Genomic DNA, 25,065 nt, shown 5'->3' on the forward strand with positions numbered 1-25,065 from the left:
AGATAGCTATGTTTAGCAATGGTGCTCATATGGGAGGAAGAGTTCAAGCCTCACGTCATTTCTCAGTACTGTCTCTAATTGCTTTCCTGCAAATCTTGCTCTACTTCACTGTCTACCAAAATAAAGTGATAATAGTAGGTCATCTAATGAAGAAAGACAGACAGACAGACAGACAGATAGATAGATGACAGGCAGAAAGTTGACAGACAGACAGACAAACAAACAGAGAGACGGACAGATGTATAAATGGATAGACAGATAGACAGATAGATAGGCAGACAGATAGATAGATGACAGACAGACAGACAGATGTATAAATGGATAGACAGATATACAGATATACAGACAGATAGATGACAGGCAGAAAGATGACAGAATGACACAGACAGACAGACAAACAGAGAGACAGATGTATAAATGGATAGACGGATATACAGACAGATAGACAGATAGATGACAGGCAGAAAGATGACAGAATGACACAGACAGACAGACAAACAGAGAGACAGATGTATAAATGGATAGACGGATATACAGACAGATAGACAGATAGATGACAGGCAGAAAGATGACAGAATGACACAGACAGACAGACAGAGAGACGGACAGATGTATAAAAGGATAGATGGATAGACAGATAGACAGACAGACAGACATAGATAGATGACAGGCAGAAAGATGACAGAATGACACAGACGGACAGACAGACAGACAAACAGAGAGACGGACAGATGTATAAACGGATAGATGGTATAGGGATGGGTATTTTGGGGAATTTCTTATTTCGATCATCCATAGGTTTCAAAAACGATTAATCGAGTACTCGGGGGGTGGGGCATGGCCGTAATGGAGATAATGAAAAAATCTGAAGACTGTTATGAAAATTTATGTTAAAAATAAAAATATGACATGAAAACATGTCTATGAAAACATGAACACATGATTAAATGTTAGATTATTATGCAGCAATGTTATTAAAAAAAGAAGCATCTAAAAAAGAATAGCTGCCTGAGGTGAAGCTGACTTTATGCCAATAAACTGAAACCCGTTCTCTGACACTTCCTATGATAATCAGATAACTTAGATACATAACATAAACATAACATTACAACTTGTATCTGCACAAAAGGATGCATACGCCAGTGAACTTTAAGTTATGTGCTATAGCTATAGCGAGAGAGAGAGAGAGAGAGCTCCCGCCGTGATGTGCTTTCGACATCTTATAAAGTACTCATTATAATGCTGTTTATGAAATTCCAGTGAACTTCAAGTTACGCGCTACAGTGAGAGAGAGAGCTCCCGCCGTGATGCGCTTTCGACAGTGCACTGAAACACGGGCAAGATTTCACATCCTATAAAGTTTATTTATTTATTTATTTATATAAATAAAGTTCTCATTATAATGCTTATGTCATTAATGTTTATGGCAGATTTGTCTTATATTTTCATCTAAATTATCAAGTGATTCCTAAAATCGCCTGTGTGTTTTCGAAGCCATACGAAGTACAAAAACAATTTTAATTGAAGTATGCCTACTGTTGAACAAATATGATGAAAAAAATCACTGCTGCATTATTATAGGATCAGTATTTTTGAAAAAGAAACATCTAAAAGCAATATGACCGTCTCAAATTCAAACTCAGTCAATATCGGGCATTGTATTTGAGCATGAAACTAAACACTGGTAATATGCAGCGCATTCAGCATATAAATAAATAATATCCCAACATATACTATATAGATCAATCAGATATGTATGTAGCTAACCAAGACATCACTACGTGACTTCAAAGCCAAGCTTCTCTCTCTTTTCACGTCTATACTGTACTTTGAACCGCATGTTGTTGCAAGCTAAACAATCAGAGCTCAGGGTGATGCCCAAGGTGCTGCTAACCAATCTTTTTCCAATTTGTTTTTCCATGATCATCGTTTTCATGATCGATCATCGCTGTCACGGCCGAGTACTCGATCACTGTTGCACATCCCTAATAGACAGATAGATAGATAGAACGACAGAGACAGATTTTTAGATGGATGGATGGATGCCGAAACACTGAAACACATCTGTAAGCCTCACTTTGGCCTTTAGGCAATTCAAGTCACTGGCACCTATGAATCAGGTGAATATCCTACTCGAAAATGCCAATACTGTTTTGAAAATGTTGGGAGTGTAACTCTACACTATGATGTTTGCTTGAGCTTGAAGTGTCTCAGTTCTTCTGTTGTCTTCAGCAGAGGCTAACCTACTTTGCACACAATTCAGATTCCTCTGAGAATTCAAATATTCTGCGATGACAAAGCTCTTGAGGGTCCAACGTTTTTCTTTCACAAGTCACTCACGTCTGAAAAAAGGCTCAAGTGATCTCGGAGATGACTGACAGAGTGATGACAATGAATTTTATCAACAGGGACAACAGGCACACACCAGGATGAGATGATGGATGAGTCCGAAAAGAGATGAGCCATGATGCTGTGCTGTTACCTGCGGGGAGAGACCTGCGGTTTGACAGGCCCTGTAAGGTGAAGCGCTTTCTAGCGAGAGCAGATCGCTCCGAGCCGAGGCTGGCGGAAGCGTCAGCTAGAAGAGGAGAGGAGGACAGGGCTGCGGTTAAAGCAGCAGGTAGAAAATGGTGGAGGGTGAGGTGAACAGCAGGGAAAAGGATCTGTCATGAAAAATAATCATTTTGTCTGTGACTGAGCGGCCTATATATGCTGTTCATGTTGTATTAACCCCTTCAAGTATTGGGTGTTATGTTGCCCCTTTTATCCAGCTATTAGACCATCTTGGAAACAAAACAAGATTCAGGATTTCATTCTAGATGTAGAAGTCAGGTCATACTGTATACAAACATACAGCAGATGACACATAATTTACATATTTAAAAAAAAAAGTTCCTGAAGGTTTGATTGAACAATAAAACTGGGCTTAAAATAAGTAAAGACATTTAATATGCTACAAAGTTTTTTTATTTTATTTTATAAATAAATACTGTTCTTTTGAACTTTTTGCTCATCAAAGAATCCTAAAAATATATATATATATTGTGGCGGGAGGAGCATACGACAGACACAGTGGGCGTGGCGTCAGGCCTCGGAGAGGTTTTTATTAAACAAAAATATTAAAAATAGTGTCCAAGGGGAAAAAGTGTCCAAAATAAACAGGGGATCTGGTGTCCTCCTCGTGCTGCGGGGCTTGTGAAGGAGGGCAGTGTTCAGGAGGAAAGGGTCCAGGGAAGGGGCGGAGTCCAGTGGCCGCACGCGCTCCCCTCTCGGGTCCGGGAGCGAGTGGCGGCGGCTTCCTCCAGCGGCGACGTCCTACTCCTGAGTAGGACGTCTAACGGGTGCGGCAGTCCTCCTACTCGACGCACCCTTCCTGGACCCACGAGGACACCAGCGTGCATGCACGGGGGAGAGACCGGTCTCCCGAGGAGAGGCGCGCTTGGCATTTAAACGGCGGCGGTGATGAGGCTCTATTCACATCAGGTGCGCCTCATCACACGCCGCCAGCCCTGGCTGTTTCAGCGCCCCTCCTCTCTCACACACCCACTCCCGTCGGGAGCCTGGTGAAGGGCGGCGAATACAGGACGGGGTGGTGATGACAATAAGGGGGGAGGCAGCCGACTCGTCACAATATATATATAGGCCTATATTATGGTTTCCGCAAAAATGTTAAGCAGCACAACTGTTTGCTCAATAAAAATAGAAACATTGATAATAATGATAATAAACATGCCTTGAACAGCAAATCAGCTGAAAATTCTGCGTTGGCATGACAGAAATAAATTATATTTTAAATTGTATTAATATAGAAAACAGTTATTTTAAATTGTAATATTTCACAATTCACCATTTTAATGCATTTTGATCAAATAAGTGCAGTATTGGCAGGGCTCTAGACTGTGACCAAAATGGTTAAAAATTGTTGGATTTAAAATCCAACAATCAAATAATTCCTAGATTTATTTTCATAATTTTCATGACTCGCACATGCATGTAAAGTCCACAGTGCAGAAGGCAAGCTTGGAATATGAAAAAGCTTACATTTAGCAGATAGAAATATTGCATTATATTGATTTTGTCAGGAAAACAGATGATCCGAACACTGTTTCCGCCCACATCCTTCTGATCAGCATGTGGTACATTATATTACTATAATTAAAAATCTTTTTGGAAAATTAAACAGTTTCTTACAAACTTACGCGATTTGATAAAAATACATAATGAAATATAATCGTATATGGGTAACGGAGAAATTACAATTAGCTTCAAGCTACACATGACAATTAATGAGATATATACAACACTTCTACTTGAATGTTACTATCAATCGCTATTGAGTGATTGAGTAATAACTTCTGACTGCGATCCAGTGTTGATTTTGGTGAAATGATGAGGCAGAAATATGTTGTTAGTAACATTCTAGAAGAATTTTACATGGAAGATACAGCCCAGCAGGCACACAACAGGCACACAATGTCATAAGACATTGATATTTGGTTAAATTTCGGTTGCGATGTCGGGTGACCAAAATTCAATGTAAATTCAACGTCAGCCCAATTTTCATTTTCAACCAAAATGCAACGTCTGTCTGACATCATGTCCAACGTCAACCTGACGTTACGTAGACGTCTGGTGCCTGCTGGGACAGTTACAACTTCTGTGGGGCGTGAAGAAAAACTAATGTAACTAGTAGTGTAACTAATTACTGTTGCCAGAAAGTACTAAGTAAAGTAACAATATTACTTTTGAAAGGAGTAACTAGTAATCAGTGATATATTACATTCTTTGAGTAACTAGCCCAACACTGATTATTATTGATTTGATTCCTCAGTGTTTGCTAAACATTCTGTAATTTATTAGTCGGTATATAATACAGCATGTGATGTGTCCTGTGCCATGCCTCGTCTTATTCGTTTTTATTAATAATTGTTATCTAAGCTAGTTTGTTATTGTAACGTACTGTTTTATTGTTGTTGTGTTTTTTAATTAAGAATAACAATGAATCCATATTTTGCGTTAGTCTTAAAAAGTGAAAGGTGTATAGATATAAGCAAAACAGACAATTACCTTTTCTAGTAAAACGTGACACCAAGATTGCGAATTTGAAAGTGAAAGTGAAAGCGCATGAAAAAAGGAATTCCTGTTCACAAAATTTAAATCACAAATAATACTGATGAAAAAGAACTGGTTGAATGTTAAACACTTCCGTTACCATATAACTATAAACTATGATAAAAGTTCATCAGCATGCACTGATTAATCAAATGTAGCAAAATATATATATATCTTCGACCAATTTATGTGCTCGTGCGACCAACTGAGAAAGTTAGTCGCAAAAGTGCGACCAGTGGGAAGAATGAGTCTAGAGCCCTGATTGGTGAGCTTAAAACAAATTTTTCAAAAGCATTTTTTAAAAATTACACTTTTAACTGTTAATCTTTAAATCCAATCTTTAAAAACCTAACTTTTATATTTTGATTTGCATATTTTGATTTTAAGGATTAATAGCAAATAAATAGTACGGTATTTTATCTAAAAGTACAATTCTCCTAAAAACAACCCTGAAACATAAGTAAATAAATATCTCATGCTCATTTCATTTGTGTGAATAAATTAAAATATGCATGACATTATATTACGCTCTCTATATATTTGATTGGCAGCGGCCTTTGAAAAAATCGTCAATCTATACCATAATGGATTTATCAGAGGCTTCAAAGACTAAGGTGAGACATGTTTAGAAGTGTAAAACATCTCCAGCTCAGGTCAGAGACTCATAATCCTCTGCCTCCAGGCTGGGTTTGTCAGTGGTGCTGGGTCAGCACAGAGAGGACTTCTATCCTCAGAGGAACTAAACACCTGTCACACTCCTTTACTCACTCAGAATCTGCAACCTGACAGGACAGTAAGACCAAACCGAGCGATATTTACCCCAAACCACCTCCACAAGAGCAGTCCAGGTCAGACCGACCGACAGACACGGCAGAGGACTCGCATACGTTCAGCATTAATAAAGGAGCTTCATCTCAAAATACCTTGCCAAGGGGAATAGAGCTTTGAAGTGCTTATCAGTAACCAATTACCCATTGGCAATTCTACAGCCATTACAGCAGAGATTAGAGATAATGGCCTAATTAAGGAAAATGCACTAAATGGTTAAAAAGTAAGGAGAGAAGAAGACCTACAACACCCTGTGATAAATAGCCTTTCACTACAAATGAGTAGTGAACATTATAGTGCTTGTTGACCGCTGCAGGCCTTAAAGGGCAAATACTTCCGCTTGTTTGGTTAGTTAGAGAAACAGTAGACTTTATGAGAGATTTATAAAGGCTCTCACCTCGTTTCTGACGCATATTTGGGCCTGCAACACCCTGCCTGTAGCCTGTTTCGGGACTTGAAGAGTCAGACTGCCGGAGAGCTGTTTTGCGCATATTTCTGTCAATAAAAGCAAAGTCAGCAGAACACAATGGTAAAAAAAACAGATGAAAATGTCACAAGAATATGCGTATGCATGCATACAGTGGCCCCATGCAGAAAGAGAGCACAAGCAATTTTCAATCAAAGTATTTCACCAAAAAGTCGCATTTAAAACTATAAAAACTATATATGCATATATAAACTACTGTTCACAAGTTGTTGTTTTTTATGAATACTTTTATTCAGCAAGGATGTATTCAACTGATCAAAAGTTAAAATGATTTTATTGCAAATAAATACTTCTCTTCTGAAGTTTCTATTCATCAATGAATCCACAAAAATATGAAGCAGCACAATTGTTTTCAATACTGATAATAAGAAGAAATGCTTCTTGTGCAGCAAACCGGCATATCAGAAGGATTTCTGAAGGATCATGTGATCTTGAAGACTGGGGAAATGATGCTGAAAATTCAGCTTTGCCATCACATGAATATATTATAACATATATTAAAAGAAAACATAAAAAAAAAAAAGACATCTTACAGACCCCAAACTTTTGATGTTTGATTGATAAGAACACTGGCTGCATTTAAATACATAAGAATATTTCAATATTAATAAGGATTTGGTCATATTCTTCATATTCTTACATTAGATCAAGTAAACGGATTAGCCTAATTTCCATAAAAAACAATATTCTAGTTTGTAGAAATCTAAATAAGACAGATGATGTGCTTAGTACAGCATTAATCAGAAGTGTGAGTCACAAACACTCCATTATATCCACCCTAAGTAAATATTCAAATGTTTGCATGAACAAACAAAGATTAATTTAGTATGTTATTAGATGCAGACAGCTGTGAAAATAAAGCTACTGAATAGAGACATTTTTGGAGAGAGGAGGAGATAAAACTACAGTATTATAGCAAAACAATATGCTGTTCAAAAAATAGAATTATTTATTAAAACTTTTTGGGTGTCAAACATTAATGTCAAGGACTACACCCATGGTTACTCAACTACTATGGTTACTCAACACTTATGTGTAAATATAAGGGAAGTTGACTTTACAGTACATCCACTAAACACCACATTGGGGTCAGAAAAAAGCAAATAAAAATAGCTATAAAAATACCTCATAGGAGCATGGTAGATGTTCTCTGTAATCTTCGGATGGAGTTGACTGGCTTCTATGCCGTGAGAGAGAGAGAGAGAGAGAAAGAGAGGTCATACAGAGGTTATTCAATGTTCACACACTATATTTTCACAGCACACAAAACACCTCCAGGATTCGTTCGGTCTTTGATGTTGATTTCAGTGCCTTTACTAAGCAACGATGAAAACTACAAGCTTGAGATAACATTGTGTCATCTCCATCCGATAGACGCACATCACAGCCCAATTCTATCTTTAGGTATTTCGAAGCTCTGTGGAAATACCCTGCTCAAAACACAATAGAAAATGTAATGGATTTAATGGTTATAATGGGAATTGTATTGATTTTAATGGAAACTATAATGGTGTCTACTGGTATGTGATGGATTATATTGGTGGGATGTTAAAATCCTATTGGAAAAATGCCCAAAAACACTACAAAAAGGAATTTTGTAATGGTTTTACTGGAAAAAGCTAATGGTTTATAATGGTATATTAATGGAAACCATTGGAATTTCTGCGATGGTTTCTATTGGGCTTCTATTGTTTTTTTTAACAGGGTATATTTATGCAAAAAAAAGTTAGGAAGATGAGGTTGTTTCAGTTTGTCATTGTGAATTCGCAATTAATTTTGGCTGTACGTGGAAGATGAATCATGTTTTCTCTAGGGTAAGTTTTTTAGTAGACTGAGTTTGCGTGAAGGAAGAGTTTAAGGAGGTTTGCTCAGAAATACCTCGGCAGGCTTCCAGCTGGCTTGTTAAGACTTTGCGGATCTCTGACACCCATGTGTTCTTCACTTCCATCGACGGGGCCTGACAGAAAATTTAGGACACGTTATAACAATGGGAACCTTTCTGCTGTGGAACAACAGTTCCCTCTCATGGCCAACAGATGGAACAACATGGTGCTTTCAGAAAATACAATAGATTAGATGAAATGATAAAGGCTGACAGGGCACCTATAAAACACAAAAGAACTTTCACAACAGCATACAATATGACAACAGCCTCACATTTGGTCAAAAGAAACATGTTTATATGTTTGGACACCACTTTGTATACTCAAAATGATTTATGTTGTTAATAAAACATAATTGTTTTTGTGTCCTGTACCTGAACGATGTAAACTTCCTCTCTGCCATTGTACCAGATTTCAAACTTCTTGATGTCTCCCTTTACATTTTCTGTGATTCCCACCGAGCTCATCTGCGAGAAAAAACAAAAAGTTTCTTAACTTCACAAATGTAATTCCTGTTGAAAAAAACACAGCATATGCTGGTTAGGTATGCTCATGACCAGCCTAAACCAGCTCATGAACAACTAAGGACCAGCTTAAACCAGATCAAACCAGCTACCAAGCTTCAAAAGATGCCTAACTAGAGTATGCTGTTTTTTTAAACAGGGATATGATCTAAAATGTATTTATTTTTAGCTTGCCCCACATATAATTCACTATTCATCATTTTGATACACTGATAATGATGATTTAGATGTAAATGTTTGCACTATAGGTAAGTCCTGATTCAAAATTAGATGCAAACTTGTTATGACAAGGCCACTCCACAGGGACAGTTTTTTTATTCATGTCTAATGTCACAATCAAGATGTCAAATATTTGCTCTGAAAATAAATGAGAAATTAGAGCAAATAGGAAGTTGCCACGTTGTTCAAGGACAAAATATGCCTTCAGTGTAAGATATGAAGCCCATTCTGTATAGCCAGATGTTAACCATTTGATTACTTCCATGCACAAATCTCTGATGTGTCGGTCCCACCTTTAATGAGTGTTTGAAACTGTAGGAGGGGGATTTCTCATGGCCATCAGATGTCTCCTCACGTTTCTTGCAGAACAAAAGCATTTTGTGGTAGAGGAAGAGATGTCTCTGCATGGGTTTGAAGCGCGCCAAGTCCTTCACTTTACTGTGACCTTTTTTATGGTCTGTCCAAACATTGAACGACCCCTGCATGAGCAGTTTTCCCAAATCATTCAGATTGCCCTGAAATAACATATAAGACTTAAATTAGCACACACACAAAAGCAGGTGCACAACAAGCAAAATACTGACCTTCAAATACCATGATGCCAATTATACATGCAAATTACTGTGATCCACATAATGTGATGTGCATTAACCTCAAAACCAGTAATGGCGATCTGATGCATGGAGTCATTGACTGATTTGATAATATCCAGCATTGTGGCCAGAGCTTCTTCCAGTTCTGCGGTGCCCTCTGAGTTCTTACTGCACTTCAGCATCTCCTGTAAAATAAGTGGATCAAGAAATGTGGATCAAAAAAAAGAATGTCTTATTTTACATGTAAAATTGGTGAAAGTTAAGGGTTAGTATATTAGCGTAATTTAAAATCAATAAATAACTGAGAGATCTCCACCTTAATATACAAACAAACATATGCAACAAACAGGAAAAAGATGGGAAAAGACTTACCTTTACCATCAGTTGGTACTTGGTGATTCTCTGCACAGGCTTTAGCAGATACGCATCTAATGAAAGCTTGTGGTCCAACCTTTTCTGACACTCCTACATTCAAAAATCATTAGAAACTCTTAACATTTGAAAGGTAGCTAGTTTTTTTCTACTAGGGAAGGGACTATTGTTTAGTAAAAAAAAAAAAAAAAGGTTTGGCGTCAATAAATATTTTTTTTAAAAGAAAATTTCTTTTCTTTAGAAAGGACTGATTAAAAGTGACAATTTATAGAATCCTGAAAAAAAAGTATCACTGTTTTCCACAAATATATTACAGGACACAACTGTCTCCAACACTGACAATATTAACAATTGTTTCTTGATCAGCAAATCAGGATATCTGAATGAACCTGCAATACTAAAGACTAGAGGGGAGTCACGTGACGTGCTCATGAACCTAGTCGCACTCGAGTAGAGCTCCGTACGTTTGGCCTCTTTTTGCAGATTTTTTCGTTTTGTTTTAAGTTTTATTCATTGGTAGTGCTTGACCTGATGGCATGCAGTCGTAAACAGCAGGAGTTGTCTCCATCGGCTTCTCCGATTAAGAAGAAATCTAAGCCACCGACCGCGAGCGATATGATGGACAAGATGGTGAACACTGTTACACACTTTGAGGACATTCTAAGAACCGAGTTGACGGCGATGTGGAACGAGTTCGCTTCTCACATGTCAGTTGTTCTTACAGGGGAGATGAGAGAACAAATGAAAGTTGTTGCAGATCACGATAGGCGAGTAGCCGCGCTCGAGCAACAGGTTGTGGACTTACAGGATCGCAATAGGCGCAGCGATCTGCGTCTGGTTGGATTGCCTGAAGATTCTGAAAAGGACGTCCCTATGGGCTTCTTGAAAAGATCGCTACCAAAGTGGCTCCCGTCTCTGGCGGACAAAGAGATTGAAGTGGAGCGAGCGCATTTTTAATGGTAACGGGGAGGGTGGGGGGTGGTTTAATGACAGACTCAACTGGTTTTATTTTCAAACTTGTATTTTGTCTTATTATGCAGTAATTCTGTTTGATACCTATGACTGACCTTAATATTCTGAGTTGTAATATTAATGGCCTAAGTGGCCCTCACAAACGCACAGGTTTTCTGGATTTTTTGCGATCTCTTGAAGTTTTCAGATTTTGAAATTGTATTGGGTGCAGATACGAATTCTGTAATGTTGCATATCCTAGATAGATCTAGACCAAAGGAATCACACTCTCAAGCTTTGTGTTCTGACAAACTTCGGCAATGTGTAACCTCATCCTCGTTGGTGGACAGTTGGCATTTATTCAACCCTTCTGCAAAGTCTTTCACTTTCTTTTCTGCTACTCATAAATCCTATTCGCGAATTGACTATATTTAAATTTTTACTTCTTTATCTTCAGCTGTTCGTGATGCCGATATCTGTTCCTCATCTTTGTCGGATCATGATGGAAATTTGTGCAGATTATCTTTGATCCCTCGGCCATCCCGTGCCACTAGATGGCAATTTAACCCTAAATTGTTACAGGATGAAAACTTTTGCAGTCAATTCAGAAATAAATTTGCTGAGTTTATTGAAATTAACCAAGGTTCAGCAGATGATCCTCGAACACTTTGGAATGCAGTTAAAGGGTTTATAAGGAATAACTCAATTTCATATGCCTCTTTCCTTCAGAAAAACCGACACAAAACGATAGTTGAACTGGAATCACAGCTCCAGAATCGGACTAGAGATAATCAGCGTTGTTTCTCAGACAATACACTCGTGGCGGTTAGGTCCGACCTCAATTCATTACTGAGATCCAGGGCAGAATTCCTGATCCAAAGATCCAGGCATAATTACTATTTTCAAGGGAGTAGACCAAGCCACCTTTTAGCCCTAAGATTACGCAACAATGAAAAGTTCGCTAATAATTCAGCTGTGAAATCCCAAGCTGGGCTCATTATGACAGACCCAAAAGACATTAATATTGCCTTTCACTCTTTTTACTCTAGCCTCTAAACTTCTTCTACTGATGGTGACCCTGACTCTTTTGCATCTTTTCTGTCAAACCTTGATTTACCTAGGCTGTCAGATTCAGATTTGGAATACCTGGCTGAACCGATCTCTCTTCAGGAGCTGGAGTCAGCTATTCGATCTATGAACAAGGGGAAATCCCCAGGCATAGACGGCATTGTTTAGGCCCCCTCATGTTAGATATGATACATTTTTCAGTTACTCAAGGCTCATTTCATCCATCCATTAATATAGCTGTCATTTCTCTCTTGTTAAAAAAAGAAAGATCCGACTTCCTGTTCTAGTTACTGGTCACTTTCTTTGATAGGGACTGATGTTAAATTATATGCTAAAGTACTATCTCATCGTCTAGAGAAATGTATGAATAGGCTAGTTCATCATGACCAAACAGGATTCATTAAATCTCGCTCAGCATCGGATAACTTATGCAGGTTATATCATATTATTAATTCAAAGAATAGTTTGTCCTCTCCTTGCGCAGTATTATCTCTAGATGCGATGAAAGCTTTTGACCAGCTAGAATAGAACTATTTATGGGCGGTTCTACAGCATCTGGGTCTAGGATCGAGTTTCATAAATATGATAAAAGTTCTGTAAGCCAATCCAGCAACTGTTCTCACAGGTGCTGTTCACTCTAACCCATTCTTTATACGTCGAGGTACTCGTCAGGGATTCCTGCTGTCTCCTCTGTTATTTGCCCTATCATTGGAACCCTTAGCTCAAATGGTCCGACAATCTGAAACTATTTCTCCCATAAATATATGAAATGCTCATCATCATATTTTTTTGTTTGCTGATGATATCTTATTGCATGTGGAGAAGCCGCCCATTCTATTCCTTATGTGCTGAATTTATTTGACCATTTTGGATCTCTCTCAGGGTTTAAAATTAATTGGAGTAAGTCATGTTTACTTCCCCTTCAATTCTAAAATTGATTCCATGTCCCTTTCTATATCTATTCCATTGGTTCAAAACTTTAAGTACTTGGGGATAGATGTTTTTCCTTCCCTGCAGGAAATTGTCTCAAAAAACCATAATGGTATTCTAGCCAAAGTATCCTCAGATTTGTAAAATTGGTCTCGTTTTCCTACTTCTTTTCAGGCCCGTATATCGGTGATTAAAATGAATGTTCTCCCACGCATCAATTTATTTTCTTCCATGATTCCTCTCGCTCCACCGGTTTGCTACTGAAACAAACTAGATGCATGTGTTTCACGGTATATATGGGATGGGAAACGTCCTCGTATTAAACTGACTACCTTACATCGATGTTGATTACATGAAGGTATTTCTTTCCCTAATTTTAGACTATATGCTCAAGTCTTTTCCCTCTGCCCTTTAGCAGTTTGGATTGATCCTGACGCTTCTGTGTCTTGGAGGGCAATTGAGAAATCTATTGTTTATCTGTATAAATTGATGCATCTTGTTTTTTCGGGAGTTCTGCTTAGGCAGTGTAAATCTCGGTTTGGTCCCATTGTAACCCACCTCCTCTCCACATGGAGGGATGTTGAAAGACGTTCACGACTAGCTACAATATGGCATAGGCATTCACCTATTTTCCACAATAATAACCTTTTGTCAGGCAGTACTCAATTTCATTTTCCGCAATGGACTCATAATAAAGTAAACACTCTGGGAGATATCTATGATGATAGTGGTTTAAAATCCTTCCAGAATCTTAAAACTCAATATAATCTGCCAGGCACCTCCTTTTTTATGTATTTGCGCATTAGATCGGCCCTATACGGGCATATGGGGTGCCTTGGAACTCTCAACTGCCTGTTCACAAACTAATCCTTCCTTCTGAGGAATCTCCCTCCTCTGCTTCAGTCATCTATCTCTTTCTTCTTGAGCATTCATACAAACCTTTATCTATTACTACTGTTTGGGCTAAGGATCTTAAAGTCTGTGTAAAGTGATATTAAAATATGTGTTCTCAGTTTGTCACACAACAGAAAAATGTGTTACTAACCACCTAGCCAAATTTGAATGATAAAAAATAAAACGCCAAGTAACTAAAATAAGTTATCAAAATCTTTGAAAAATAAGCAGGACTCTCTGCTCTCAAATACTGGGGCCGTGTACGCTGTTGGCGCTGAAACCACGCCCACTCGCGGGAAAGTGGCCGTCTCTCTCAACTGTCAAATACCAATACAACAATGGATGCTACTGACCCGGGTATCCATTCACCCCAGAACCGTCTCTGCCTAGAATCTGTATATCTAACATCACAGACATTCAAAAAGACAAACTAAGAACTAGACCTCTCAACGTAGTTATTATAGTGTTTGGGAGCGGGGCCACGCTCGGTGGCTCCATTGCGTCATCGAGCCACCGTTTTAGCCCCGCCCAAAAAAATCCTGAACACAGAATTGGTGAAAAACCGTTTAACTCCACAATTAAGTACTACATAGTTTAGAAACAATTCTCAGAATTCTATTTACATGGACTTTAATGAGGATGTGCATGTTTTATTTTCCGATCAGGTATGGGGTATGTTTAAATTGTCTTCTAAAAACCCTAATCACCAAATGATTCACTGGAAATTGCTGCATAGGGTTTACTTGACTCCAATGAAACGTTTTTATATGAATCTGTCATCTTCTCCTAAGTTTAATCTCTGTTCCCAAGGAGTTTTAGGCATGTTTTTGCATTTTTAATGGGAGTGCCCCCCTCTCTCACCTTATTGGACTCAGCTCTCACAGGACCTATTATATTTGTTGGGTAATGAGATATGTTTGACTCCGCGCCATTTTTTCATGAATAACTTTTGGGACTTCCCCTTGTCCGTCCAACAAAGATCTGCTCTCACAGCAGCAAAAAAATTGTTGGTCAACCGGTGGAATCCTCCTCACACAATGGACAGACGAACCTGGACTGTGTATTTGTTGTACATTATCTCGATGAAACTCTCTACTTCTCGTATACATGGATCTAACATGAAAACTGTTCATTCATGGCACTCAGCTTTTAATGTTGTCTTCTTTTCTAAAATCTTTGTAAAAATTATTTTATCTATTAATATTAATTAATATAATTGTATTATTATTTTTTATTTTAATTTAATTTAATTTAATTTATTAATTAATTTTTTACGTCTACCAGGGGGTGAGATGTGTTGGGGTGGGTTCTAAATTTGTACAGCTGCTTTTTGTTTTGTACTTCTGTTCCACAGAGTAAAATTCAAAAAACAGTTAAAAAAAGACTAGAGTAGTGATGCTGAAAATTCAGCTTTGCATCAGAGGAATAAATTACATTTTAAAATAGATTTAAATAGTAAACAGTTATTTCAAATTCTAATAATATTCCACGATATTACTGTATTGTTAATTACATAAATGTAGCCTTGGTGTACAAAAACATTAGGAAATATAAGTATGTTTATATAAGCCTCACCTGAAAGAACATACTGTCCCCACACTGCCGCCACAAAGCCTCCGATCGTGGCTTATTCTGACAATATTTCTCATAAATCTGTAACTCTTCCTTCTGTAAGACAGCAGATGGAGACAAGCTTTAGGATACTACCATTTCACATACTGTAGTTGTACTGTATTTCACAAAGCACATCAGCATAATGTCACTCACCCGCTTCAAAAAACATGTTCCTACTAACTCTGGCTTTTCCACAGAATTTTCTAGCTCTTTGAGAAAAGTCCTGTCAAAATATAACGGAACAAATGAGTACAGAAACAAATAAATGACTGACGGTAATGAGAGGACAAAAGGCAGGGAAAAGCAGTTCACACTACTGTTCTCCAGGACCAGCGGAATGAAATCAAATCAAATATTTTAAGTCTAATTTTTGGTCACCATTCACTTTCATTATATGGAAAAGCGTAGCATTAACATTCTTCTAAACTTCTCCTTTCATTTTGCATGAAATAAAAATCATGCGAGGAATGACACAAGGGTGAATAAATGATGAACAATTTAAATTTTTGGGTGAACTATCCCTCTATTCTCCTTTTACTGAATCATTACATGATTATTTCTAAGAAAAGCCTGTTTATATTTAATCTCTGTCAAACAAATCAATACAGAATAACCAATATCAACAACAAACACAAAAGCCTTTGAGGACTCACGGTTTTCATTACTGACATGATGACATGTTTCAGTGACTGTAAAAGCATAAAAACAAGGCGACAACTGGCAATGATAAGCGGCTGTTTATCTGCACCCGATTGACGTGGTAGAAACAGGTGCTGAGAAAAGACATATGGGGAGACATACAAACCCGCTATGGGGGTTGTTACTGTCATAATCCTGGACTTTGCTGTAACCCGACGCCAGGTGGGAGACAATGAACTCTACAACAATAATCGGTAGCATGAGGCCAGCCAAACAACGGGCCAGCCAACCCCTATGGAATTTTAGTGACAATCTAATATCACAAGCCACAAAACCCACCACACCCCCATTCCCGACACACTATTGTTTGTCTCTGGCTCACTATACAAAAATATATTTTGGATAAGATGATTTGGGTGTGAAGTTTCCACTATAGGGAAGCATCGGAAAAGAAACTAACCTAACCAGTTGTCCTAAGAGCCTCGTCAGGAATGTGGGGTCACGTTGGGGGAGGGTCATATACTAGACATGGGAACAGTCCCTTCAGGAAATTCCAGCTTGAGCTGCTAGCGGGTTTTGAAACATGGCAGCTGGTTTCTATGTAGCTGGTGCAAACTGATCAACCAACTGGTATGGTAGCAAGTTTGTGGTCTACCTTAGTTCTGAGTAGCTAGCAACTGCCTCTAATGTCCTTAAGTTGGAAATTATGACGTGTCAGATAATCCTTACTTCTGGTGAAATTCGTAGATTTCAGTCAGATTTCCAAAGAGTACTTCCTTCTTGTTTTCCAAAGATGGTGGGATCAAATAGATCAGCTCAGGGTCATCCAGTGCAGCGGCATATCCCTGCATAAAAATAAACATGACAAACAAAACCACAGTCAAATATTTCAAAACTGTACCACAGATATTTAACTGATATATCTATAGCTGATGCACTTGTTTTGACATACATTTTCATTAGACGAACAACTGAACTATAGCAAATACTTATTAATCTGACAAATCACGAACTAGGACCGGCTGCTAAAAATCAGTCTCTTTTTTTTGTGATTTGTATGAGCTGTGTGAGATTTTTGAAACATTATTACAACCTTTTAATGTTTTAAAAATGTAATTTATTACTATGATGCAAAACTGAATTTTCAACATTCTGTGCTATTTTTAGCATCACACGATTCTTCAGAAATCATTCTAATATGCTGATTTTCTGCTCAAGAGGCATTCTTATTATTATCAATGTTGAAAACAATTGTGCTGCTTCATATTTTCGTGGAAAGTGTGGTGCATTTTTTTCATGATTCTTAGATGAACAACAACAAACAAACAAAAAAATCAAAAGAAAACCATTTTAATTAATTTGCATTCGCTGTGATGTCTATACTGTCAATTATCAATTTAATGCAACATTGCTAAATAAAAGGGTCCGTTTCTCAAAAGAAAAGTCAACAGTACATGAATTTACAACGTGTGCCAGCCAAATTGCAACATTTTTGCAACATTTCCTGTTTCTTTCATTTCAGACACGTACCTCTATGATGCTCTGCAGCTCTTCCACGTACAGCCTCTCTGTCTCAATCAATTCATTCATTATGTGGCTGTTGAGAAAGGGCAAAAGAATAAAGCAACCCTTTAAGGGACATAGTGGTGGGAAAAATTTGGGGTGAGTGGAAAAAATATTTTTCAAATGTTTTGCGTTCTCTTGCAAAACTTTTGCGTTCCCTCACAAATATCTTTGCGTTCCCTCACAAAACGTTTGCGTTCCCTCACAAATATCTTTGCGTAATTTAGGTGTTGTAAATAGCACACGTCTTATTCAGCGCGAACTAACATGGCGGTGCCCATCACCCGGTATAGTTCAACTAACGCGATCATTATAAAAGGTATTTAAACACTGTACCAAATACATTTACTTGCACATATTTCAGAATTGGAATATCAGATATTTAATAATAACATAATATATATATTTGTGAATATTACTAATAAAAAATGCGTCACATGACAAGCATAACGCGTCGCCATGGAAACAATAAGGCTAAACATTCTAAAATAACGTCGCTTAAACAAAACTCCTCCTGGTGGCTCAGCTGGTATATTTTAAACTCACGTGTGAAAGGGTTAAGACTGAAGCTTCAGTATGAACATGACTCTCATATAGCCATTCAACTTTATAGCAGAAGGTAACGTTTGTCAAATATTTGAACTGCTTTGCATTTTTGCAAATTTGGAGTACTGAAACATCTCTTCCATCTTTATTTGACCCTCTAACTCTTGCTCTCTCTTTTCTAATTCTATATTTTTTTTAAAAACAACAACAAAAGCTTTTCTAATCTTTTTGTATTCTATCTATTTGTTTTCTTTTTATTTATTATACAATTAACAATCAAAAAAGGCCTCTGACACTAGCTTGCCCTATTTTTTTCTATTCTATCTGTTTTCTTTTTATTTATTATATAATTTAATAAAACAAACCTTGCTACGTGTACTGTTAAACTAACTCAACTGAGACTTGTTATAGCACTTGCATATCATTGCTCTTTTGTTGATTTTGATTGCTTGATTTGTAAGTCGCTTTGGATAAAAGTGTCTGCTAAATGACTAAATGTAAATGAAACATCATCTGGAAATAACAAACAAAAGGGCAGCTCAGTTTTCACTTCTGTCTCAGTTACTAGTCTTAAACATTTAGTTCTTCCTATAACATCCTAGCTACTGCAACACCTCAAATGACCCTTCAGAAATCAGATTTTATTGCATCTTATTTGGTCTTATCCACTTCTCCTCTAACTCAGATGAATTGCATTTATTGTGCTGAGGTGTAGCTTGCTTATGTGAATCAGATGACCCAAATTCCACGATTCTGTCAGAGAAGTCTCTCTTTTCACAGATTGTTCGTATGATAACGTTGACCAGTGTTAAAAAAAGAGGCATGCACTTTTCCCTCTCCCCACCCATCAGGAAACACTCCTGTTCAAATACAAGCTCCACCAGCAGCTACACACTACTGCTTTCAGTACAGCTGCCATAATACAACTGAGGTCCAGAGCTTAAAAACAAACACTTTTGCACATTTACTACACTGTGGATGGACCTCAACGGTAAGTCCTTTGTTTTTGACTAAGCAGAGTTTCTGTGTGGAGATCTTTATGAAAAAACAAAGCTACAAAATACAAAATGTCTTTCCACTGGTATGTCGAGCGTTAGACACCTCATGCTAAATTTACACCGTTACTCTGGCGTCTGAGTATTGAATGAAAAACAAAAGAAAGAATGAAAACACCAAGACTTTTTTTTTCTGATGAAACCAGTCTGTGATCACTGAGATATAGTGGGCAAAACTGTTAGCTAAGGTGATGTATTATATTAAACAGAGTAGTTGAACAGGTCATGAAGATTAAATTGACTTTTTAAAGGCATGTTAGCACGATACAATGTTGAAATTGCTGAATAAATTCACATGTGAAAATTAAAATGTGAGTGAAGGTTAGAAAAGGAAACCAGTTTCACTTGAAAAGCAAAGCAGAATGTATTAAAATCTACATTAACAATCTTTTTACATATAAATTTATTTGTAATACATATTTCATTCTTAGGCAAGTTTTGATCAGAATGACTAACAATGGGATGGATGGTCATGCAGATTAATGTGAAACCAATAATTGCACAGAGCGGCTGGTTTGAGCAGATGATCCAGTTTGTCTCCTGGCACTCGGCTGTTTAGGCTGTGGGATATTATGACATGCATTGTTGTTGGGTTGTGCCTTTTGAGTAGATTTGCTGCTGTAATGATCTTTTCGCGGTCATGAATGTTTTGTACAGCACTCAGCACATCAGCGTGTTCGTGGTTTAAATCCTTTTATTCAGCATAGCGCTGAGTCGACAATTGCTTTCATTCACAAGATCGATTCGCCGAGTTTCCCCACATGGTCAAGGTTTTCAATGAGCTCTCGCAACAAATGATGCAAACAGGCAGCATTTGTTAAACAGGAAAGTTGTTTTGAAAGCAAATGGCTTATATGTGACTGCCATGAAATTAAAAGATTTTTTGTTTTTGTTTTTTTGAGAAATTTAAAGGTTTTTTTTTTTTTTTATAGCAAGGATGCATTAAATTGATCAAAAGTGACAGTAAAGTCTTCAAAAGTTTTCCAGTTCAAATAAACAGTTCTTTTGAATTTTCTATTCAGCAAAGAATCCTGAAAAAAAGAATTCTGAAGGATTGAAAATATCAGAAATTATTTCTGAAGGATCAAGTGACACTGAAGACTGTTGGCAGCTGAAATTTCAGCTTTGCCATCACAAGAATCTAAAATATATACAAATAGAAAACAGTCATTTTAAATTGTAATCATATTTCAGTTTATATTTATGTTTTTCCTGTATTTTTGATCAAATAAAAACAGCCCTGGTTAGCATCTAAGAAGCTTCTTTCAAAAAAAAAAAAGTCATTAATGCTAGTGTGTGTGTAAATACACACAAACAGTGTTTAGAATTTAATATATTAATATATACATTACATTTTTAGGGAAGTCGTGGCCTAATTGTTAGAGAGTCAGACTCATAACCCAAAGGTTGCGAATTTGAGTCTCAGGCCGGCAGGGATTGTAGGTGGGGGGAGTGAATGAATGTCCAGCGCTCTCTCCACCCTCAATACCACGACTGAGGTGGGACCCTTGAGCAAGGCACTGAACCCCCAACTGCTCCCCGGGCGCCACAGCATAAATGGCTGCCCACTGCTCCGGGTGTGTGTTCATGGTGTGTGTGTTTTCACTGCTGTGTATGTGTGCACTTTGGATGGGTTAAATGCAGAGCACAAATTCCTAGTATGGGTCACCATACTTGGTCGTATGTCCTTTTACTTTATCATTATTTTTTGTTTTAAATCATTGCAATCCCTGTTTTGAAATAAAAATGTTCTTCTTTTTTTACAGAACACAAATGCAGTGTTAATGCCATACAGTGGATTTTCTTGACCGACTGACGTTTTGTGTAAAGTGTAAGAAAAAGGACACAAAAAGGCAGAAAATGTTTTGGGTTACCAGCACATTTGCACTGAGATGACTACGATGGAACTCAGGCAATCCCAGTCCTGGAAAATCATAGAGAGCAGTACATCTGGATTGCATTACTGGACTTGACAAGAGAGAGGGGGTTGCGAGCGTGCACAGCTAAGCAGAATGTTCATGAATTGCAGAAGGGTGAGAAAATGGCATTTTCTACAGCTTGTCTCCATGTGCTGTGTCATGTCAGTCCTTATGGTTTGCTGGGACCATGTAGACCACAACGTCGTGAGCCACGTGAAGTCATACTCCTACCGCTACCTAATCAACAGCTACGATTTCATCAACAAAAGCCTCAGCGTCAGCACAAAGGAGGCCGCTAGGTTTGGTAGCTTCCCTTATTTGCTAAACAATAAGGAAGTTTGTAAAGACAAAGACGTGCTGCTTCTCCTCTTCGTGAAGTCCTCCCCAGGAAACTTCAGAAGACGTCAGGCCATTCGCTCCACTTGGGGCAACGAGTCCTACATAAGTCACGAGCTGGGCGTTATTGTAAAAGTAGTGTTTGCTATGGGAGTTCACCCTGTGGTGCGATTTGATAGCTCACTGCAGGACAAATTGCATGAGGAATTGCACAAGGAGCACATGAACCATGGTGACTTGGTTCAGCAGGACTTCCTTGACACATTCCACAACCTCACTGTGAAACTGCTGCTTCAGTTCCGCTGGACGCACGAAAACTGCGCCCATGCCCGCTTCCTCATGACTGCGGACGACGACGTCTTCATCCATTTGCCCAACCTGGTGCACTACCTTCAGGACCTCAGAAGACAGAACATGCGCAACCTTTGGGTCGGCCATGTTCACAGGGGGGCGCCTCCTGTTCGCCGCAGGGACAGTAAATACTACATGCCCTTCGACATGTACCAGTGGTCTTCCTACCCAGATTACACCGCAGGGGCGGGGTACGTGGTCTCTGGCGATGTGGCAGCCAAAATCTATCAGGCCACACTGTCTCTGAACGCCTCAATGTATATCGATGACGTCTTCATGGGTATCTGTGCCATTGCAGCAGGCGTCTTGCCTCAGGAACACGCTTATTTCTCGGGTGAGGGGAAAACGCCCTATCACCCGTGCATCTATGAAAAAATGATCACCTCTCATGGGCACGAGGACGATATTAGGTATCTATGGAAGGTTGCAACCGCCCCGCAGGTAAAAAGTATTTCTTCTGGACTGGTTGGGAAACTGTATTGTACGGCTGTGAAAATGACGCTGCTTTGTAAGCCGTACTTTACAAACACGTATTCATGCATGGCAGCTTTTACATGACGCACTATGAAGTCCAAGTAGTATTTGTTTCTTTTTCTCTCTCTTTTGTTTACTTTTGCTTTAAATGTAAAATATTTTGTCAGTTCCCAATAAAGTTAAAAGCTGTGCGCCCTATGCATTTGTTTTGAACTTTTCTTTTTATTTTAACTTATTTATTTATCATGGACAGTGTCGGGCGAGAGAGCTTCAAACGCACGTTATCTAACATGACGTGTCTCACAAAACCTGTCAAGGTTCTATTTCCCTCCAAAAACATTATTGAGTAAATATAAAATACAAATGGATAAAGTGATTCTGAAAATATTAAGACTTTTCCACCAAATTCTTAATACCATAATTTACGATTTCTCATCTCTGTATTGTGAGACAAATAAAGAATTTATGTGTCATGGTAGAAAAAAATATCATAGTAATTTTACTGTATTGTATGATTGCCGTTAAGAAAAATACACAGAATTATCATGAACTGAGAATGAGAATTAAAAAACTAAAAAAGGATAAAGAGAAAATTAATAATAGCATTTAATTAATGCTTAATACTAGTAAACTAATATTAAAAGCAATATTAGCATTTAATTCATTTATTTATTTATTTAAAAAAAAAAATCATCATCATGAACATACTGCCACTTGGCAAAAAAAATAAAAAATTACGGCCCTAATAACAGCCATTGTTTGGAGAAAATGGGCTTTGACATTTTTGTATATTCTTAGTTTCAGATCCTATGCATTAAGACTGTATTTAGCTACTAAGTATATGTTTCACTGTGGCATGCTATTAGAGTGTGTGTCTTAACTTTCTTTCATGTTGCAAATGTCATATGCTTCTGCTTAAAGATTTCAGACATTTTAATGAACTGATGGTGCTACTTGTGAAGGAAGTTACATTTTGCAACAATATATCAATTCCTATTGAGATATATTGCATTGTGACATCATTACCATGACAACTAACCCCCAATCTCATCAACCAAATACAAACTGTATTACAGAATATAATAATAATCACCACTGAGAATAATTAGAATAAGAAGAATGAAGCTTCAGAATGCGCAAACACTGCCAAAAATGTACATTGCCATAAGTGTTTTTATTTCCCACTATCATTCTGAATTAAAATAAATTAAAGTGTTAATTCCATCATTTTTAAAGCAGTTTGACTCTTATCTTTGACTCCTCTTGTATCATTTTTATTCTAGATTATATTAACAACAACAGTAATGCCGAAACCTATACTCAAATTATTTTTGCTGCGCATTCAGTTTAGGTAATTATAATAAGCTAAAGAAACACAATTAGTGAACAGCGTGTTTACCTAATCTATTTGTGTTGAAACTACATGAATCACTTTAGGTGCGTTAACTAAAATTAAACAGGGTATTTTTAGTTCTCAGCATGCTTAAGGCTGGATCAGGACAGTAAATGTAGAAATGAAGTGCTGTTTTGTTATTTATTCATTTATTTAAAGAGAAAGACCCGTTCGTGTTCAGTCTTTTTGTTTTTTGTCACGGTAAAGTTATGCTAAAGAGCAGAGCTTGTGGTTGGGGACATGAACCACAAAGAACACTGTATGTTCTTTGACTCAAGTGCTAATATCAGTGTAGTATAAAGTAATTTCCCTATTTGTTCAATCAATTTGCATGCACACTTAAAATGCACAAGCACATTTATGCAGTGGTAATTTCACAACAAAATTATGTATATGCATATGTATGTGCGTATATATATATATATATATATATATATATATATATATATATATATATATATATATATATATATATATATATATATATGTGTGTGTGTGTGCGTGTGTGTGTGCGTGTGTGTGTGTGTGTGTGTGTGTGAAGAGTTTATTTGCAAAAACCGATAAACACCACTTAAAAAAAATTACAATACATTATTCTCCAAATATAGTGCGATCTGAACCCTAAACACAAGCTCCCTTGTTGTTTGTTTTAGGGTAAAAAATTAAAAGGATAGTTCACCCAAAAATGAAAATTACCATTCATGCGTTCACGAGAGAGTGGCGTTCCAGTAGATGACATAGGACATAGGCGTAGCATAAGCTCCGGTAAGAAGTGTCGAACACGGAAGCGCAGAGGAGAGAGCAAAACAAAACACCGGTCACGAATTAAAGATACAAAATGAGGATTTGTAAAGAAAAAAATAACAGAGAATTTTGATATAAGCCAAGAGGAGACTGGATTTCCTTTGCTGTCAACTTGGTTCTTGTGAGACTAGCATATTCTTATGCTACGCCTACGTCATCTACTGGAACGCCACTCTTTCATGTACACGCGACAGTTAGCGGAAGATAGAGATTACAGTTTATAAAGTTTAAAATATGGATATTTTTCTTAGACATACGCATCAATTCACTTCAGAAGGCCTTTATTAACCCACAGAGCCGTGTGGAGCACTTTTTATGATCGATGGATGCACCTTTTAGGCACTCAGGAAGCCGTGGCCTAATGGTTAGAGTTAGAGAGTCGGAGTCGTAACACAATGGTTGCGAGTTCAAGTCTCAGGTCCGGCAGGGATTGTAGGTGGGGGGAGTGAATGTACAGCGCTCTCTTCCACCTTCAATACCACGACTGAGGTGCCCTTGAGCAAGGCACCG

At 37.7% G+C, this 25,065-nt stretch overlaps 2 protein-coding genes across 11 annotated transcripts in view; one reads left to right on the top strand and one right to left on the bottom strand.

The window, feature by feature from the left end:
- The window catches only part of LOC306854862 (guanine nucleotide exchange factor DBS-like), a 72,500-nt gene that overhangs the window by 13,593 nt on the left and 33,842 nt on the right, over positions 1-25,065 (bottom strand). For all 10 annotated transcript variants that reach the window (XM_079393132.1, XM_079393141.1, XM_079393136.1 and 7 more), the window contains exons 16-26: positions 17,645-17,711; positions 16,844-16,959; positions 15,629-15,698; positions 15,437-15,529; positions 10,019-10,111; positions 9,706-9,831; positions 9,347-9,568; positions 8,685-8,777; positions 8,306-8,384; positions 7,553-7,607; positions 6,338-6,435 (exon numbers count right to left, since the gene is read on the bottom strand). In XM_079393132.1, coding sequence (XP_079249258.1) covers positions 6,338-6,435; positions 7,553-7,607; positions 8,306-8,384; positions 8,685-8,777; positions 9,347-9,568; positions 9,706-9,831; positions 10,019-10,111; positions 15,437-15,529; positions 15,629-15,698; positions 16,844-16,959; positions 17,645-17,711 — 1,112 coding nt within the window. The remainder of the gene's footprint in view (positions 1-6,337; positions 6,436-7,552; positions 7,608-8,305; positions 8,385-8,684; positions 8,778-9,346; positions 9,569-9,705; positions 9,832-10,018; positions 10,112-15,436; positions 15,530-15,628; positions 15,699-16,843; positions 16,960-17,644; positions 17,712-25,065) is intronic.
- Positions 19,092-23,605, top strand: LOC306854863 (lactosylceramide 1,3-N-acetyl-beta-D-glucosaminyltransferase A). Its single transcript, XM_079393142.1, has 2 exons — positions 19,092-19,214; positions 21,045-23,605. Exon 2 carries the CDS (start codon positions 21,291-21,293, stop codon positions 22,440-22,442), a length of 1,152 nt encoding a protein of 383 aa, XP_079249268.1. The 5' UTR covers positions 19,092-19,214; positions 21,045-21,290; the 3' UTR covers positions 22,443-23,605.

Source organism: Barbus barbus (genome assembly GCF_936440315.1).
Source record: "Barbus barbus genome assembly, chromosome: 35".
Taxonomy (NCBI): domain Eukaryota; kingdom Metazoa; phylum Chordata; class Actinopteri; order Cypriniformes; family Cyprinidae; genus Barbus; species Barbus barbus.

What these genes read in the sequence shown, in the direction of transcription:
- LOC306854863 (XM_079393142.1), top strand. Translation starts at nt 21,291, where the DNA reads ATGTTCATGAATTGCAGAAGGGTGAGAAAATGGCATTTTCTACAGCTT.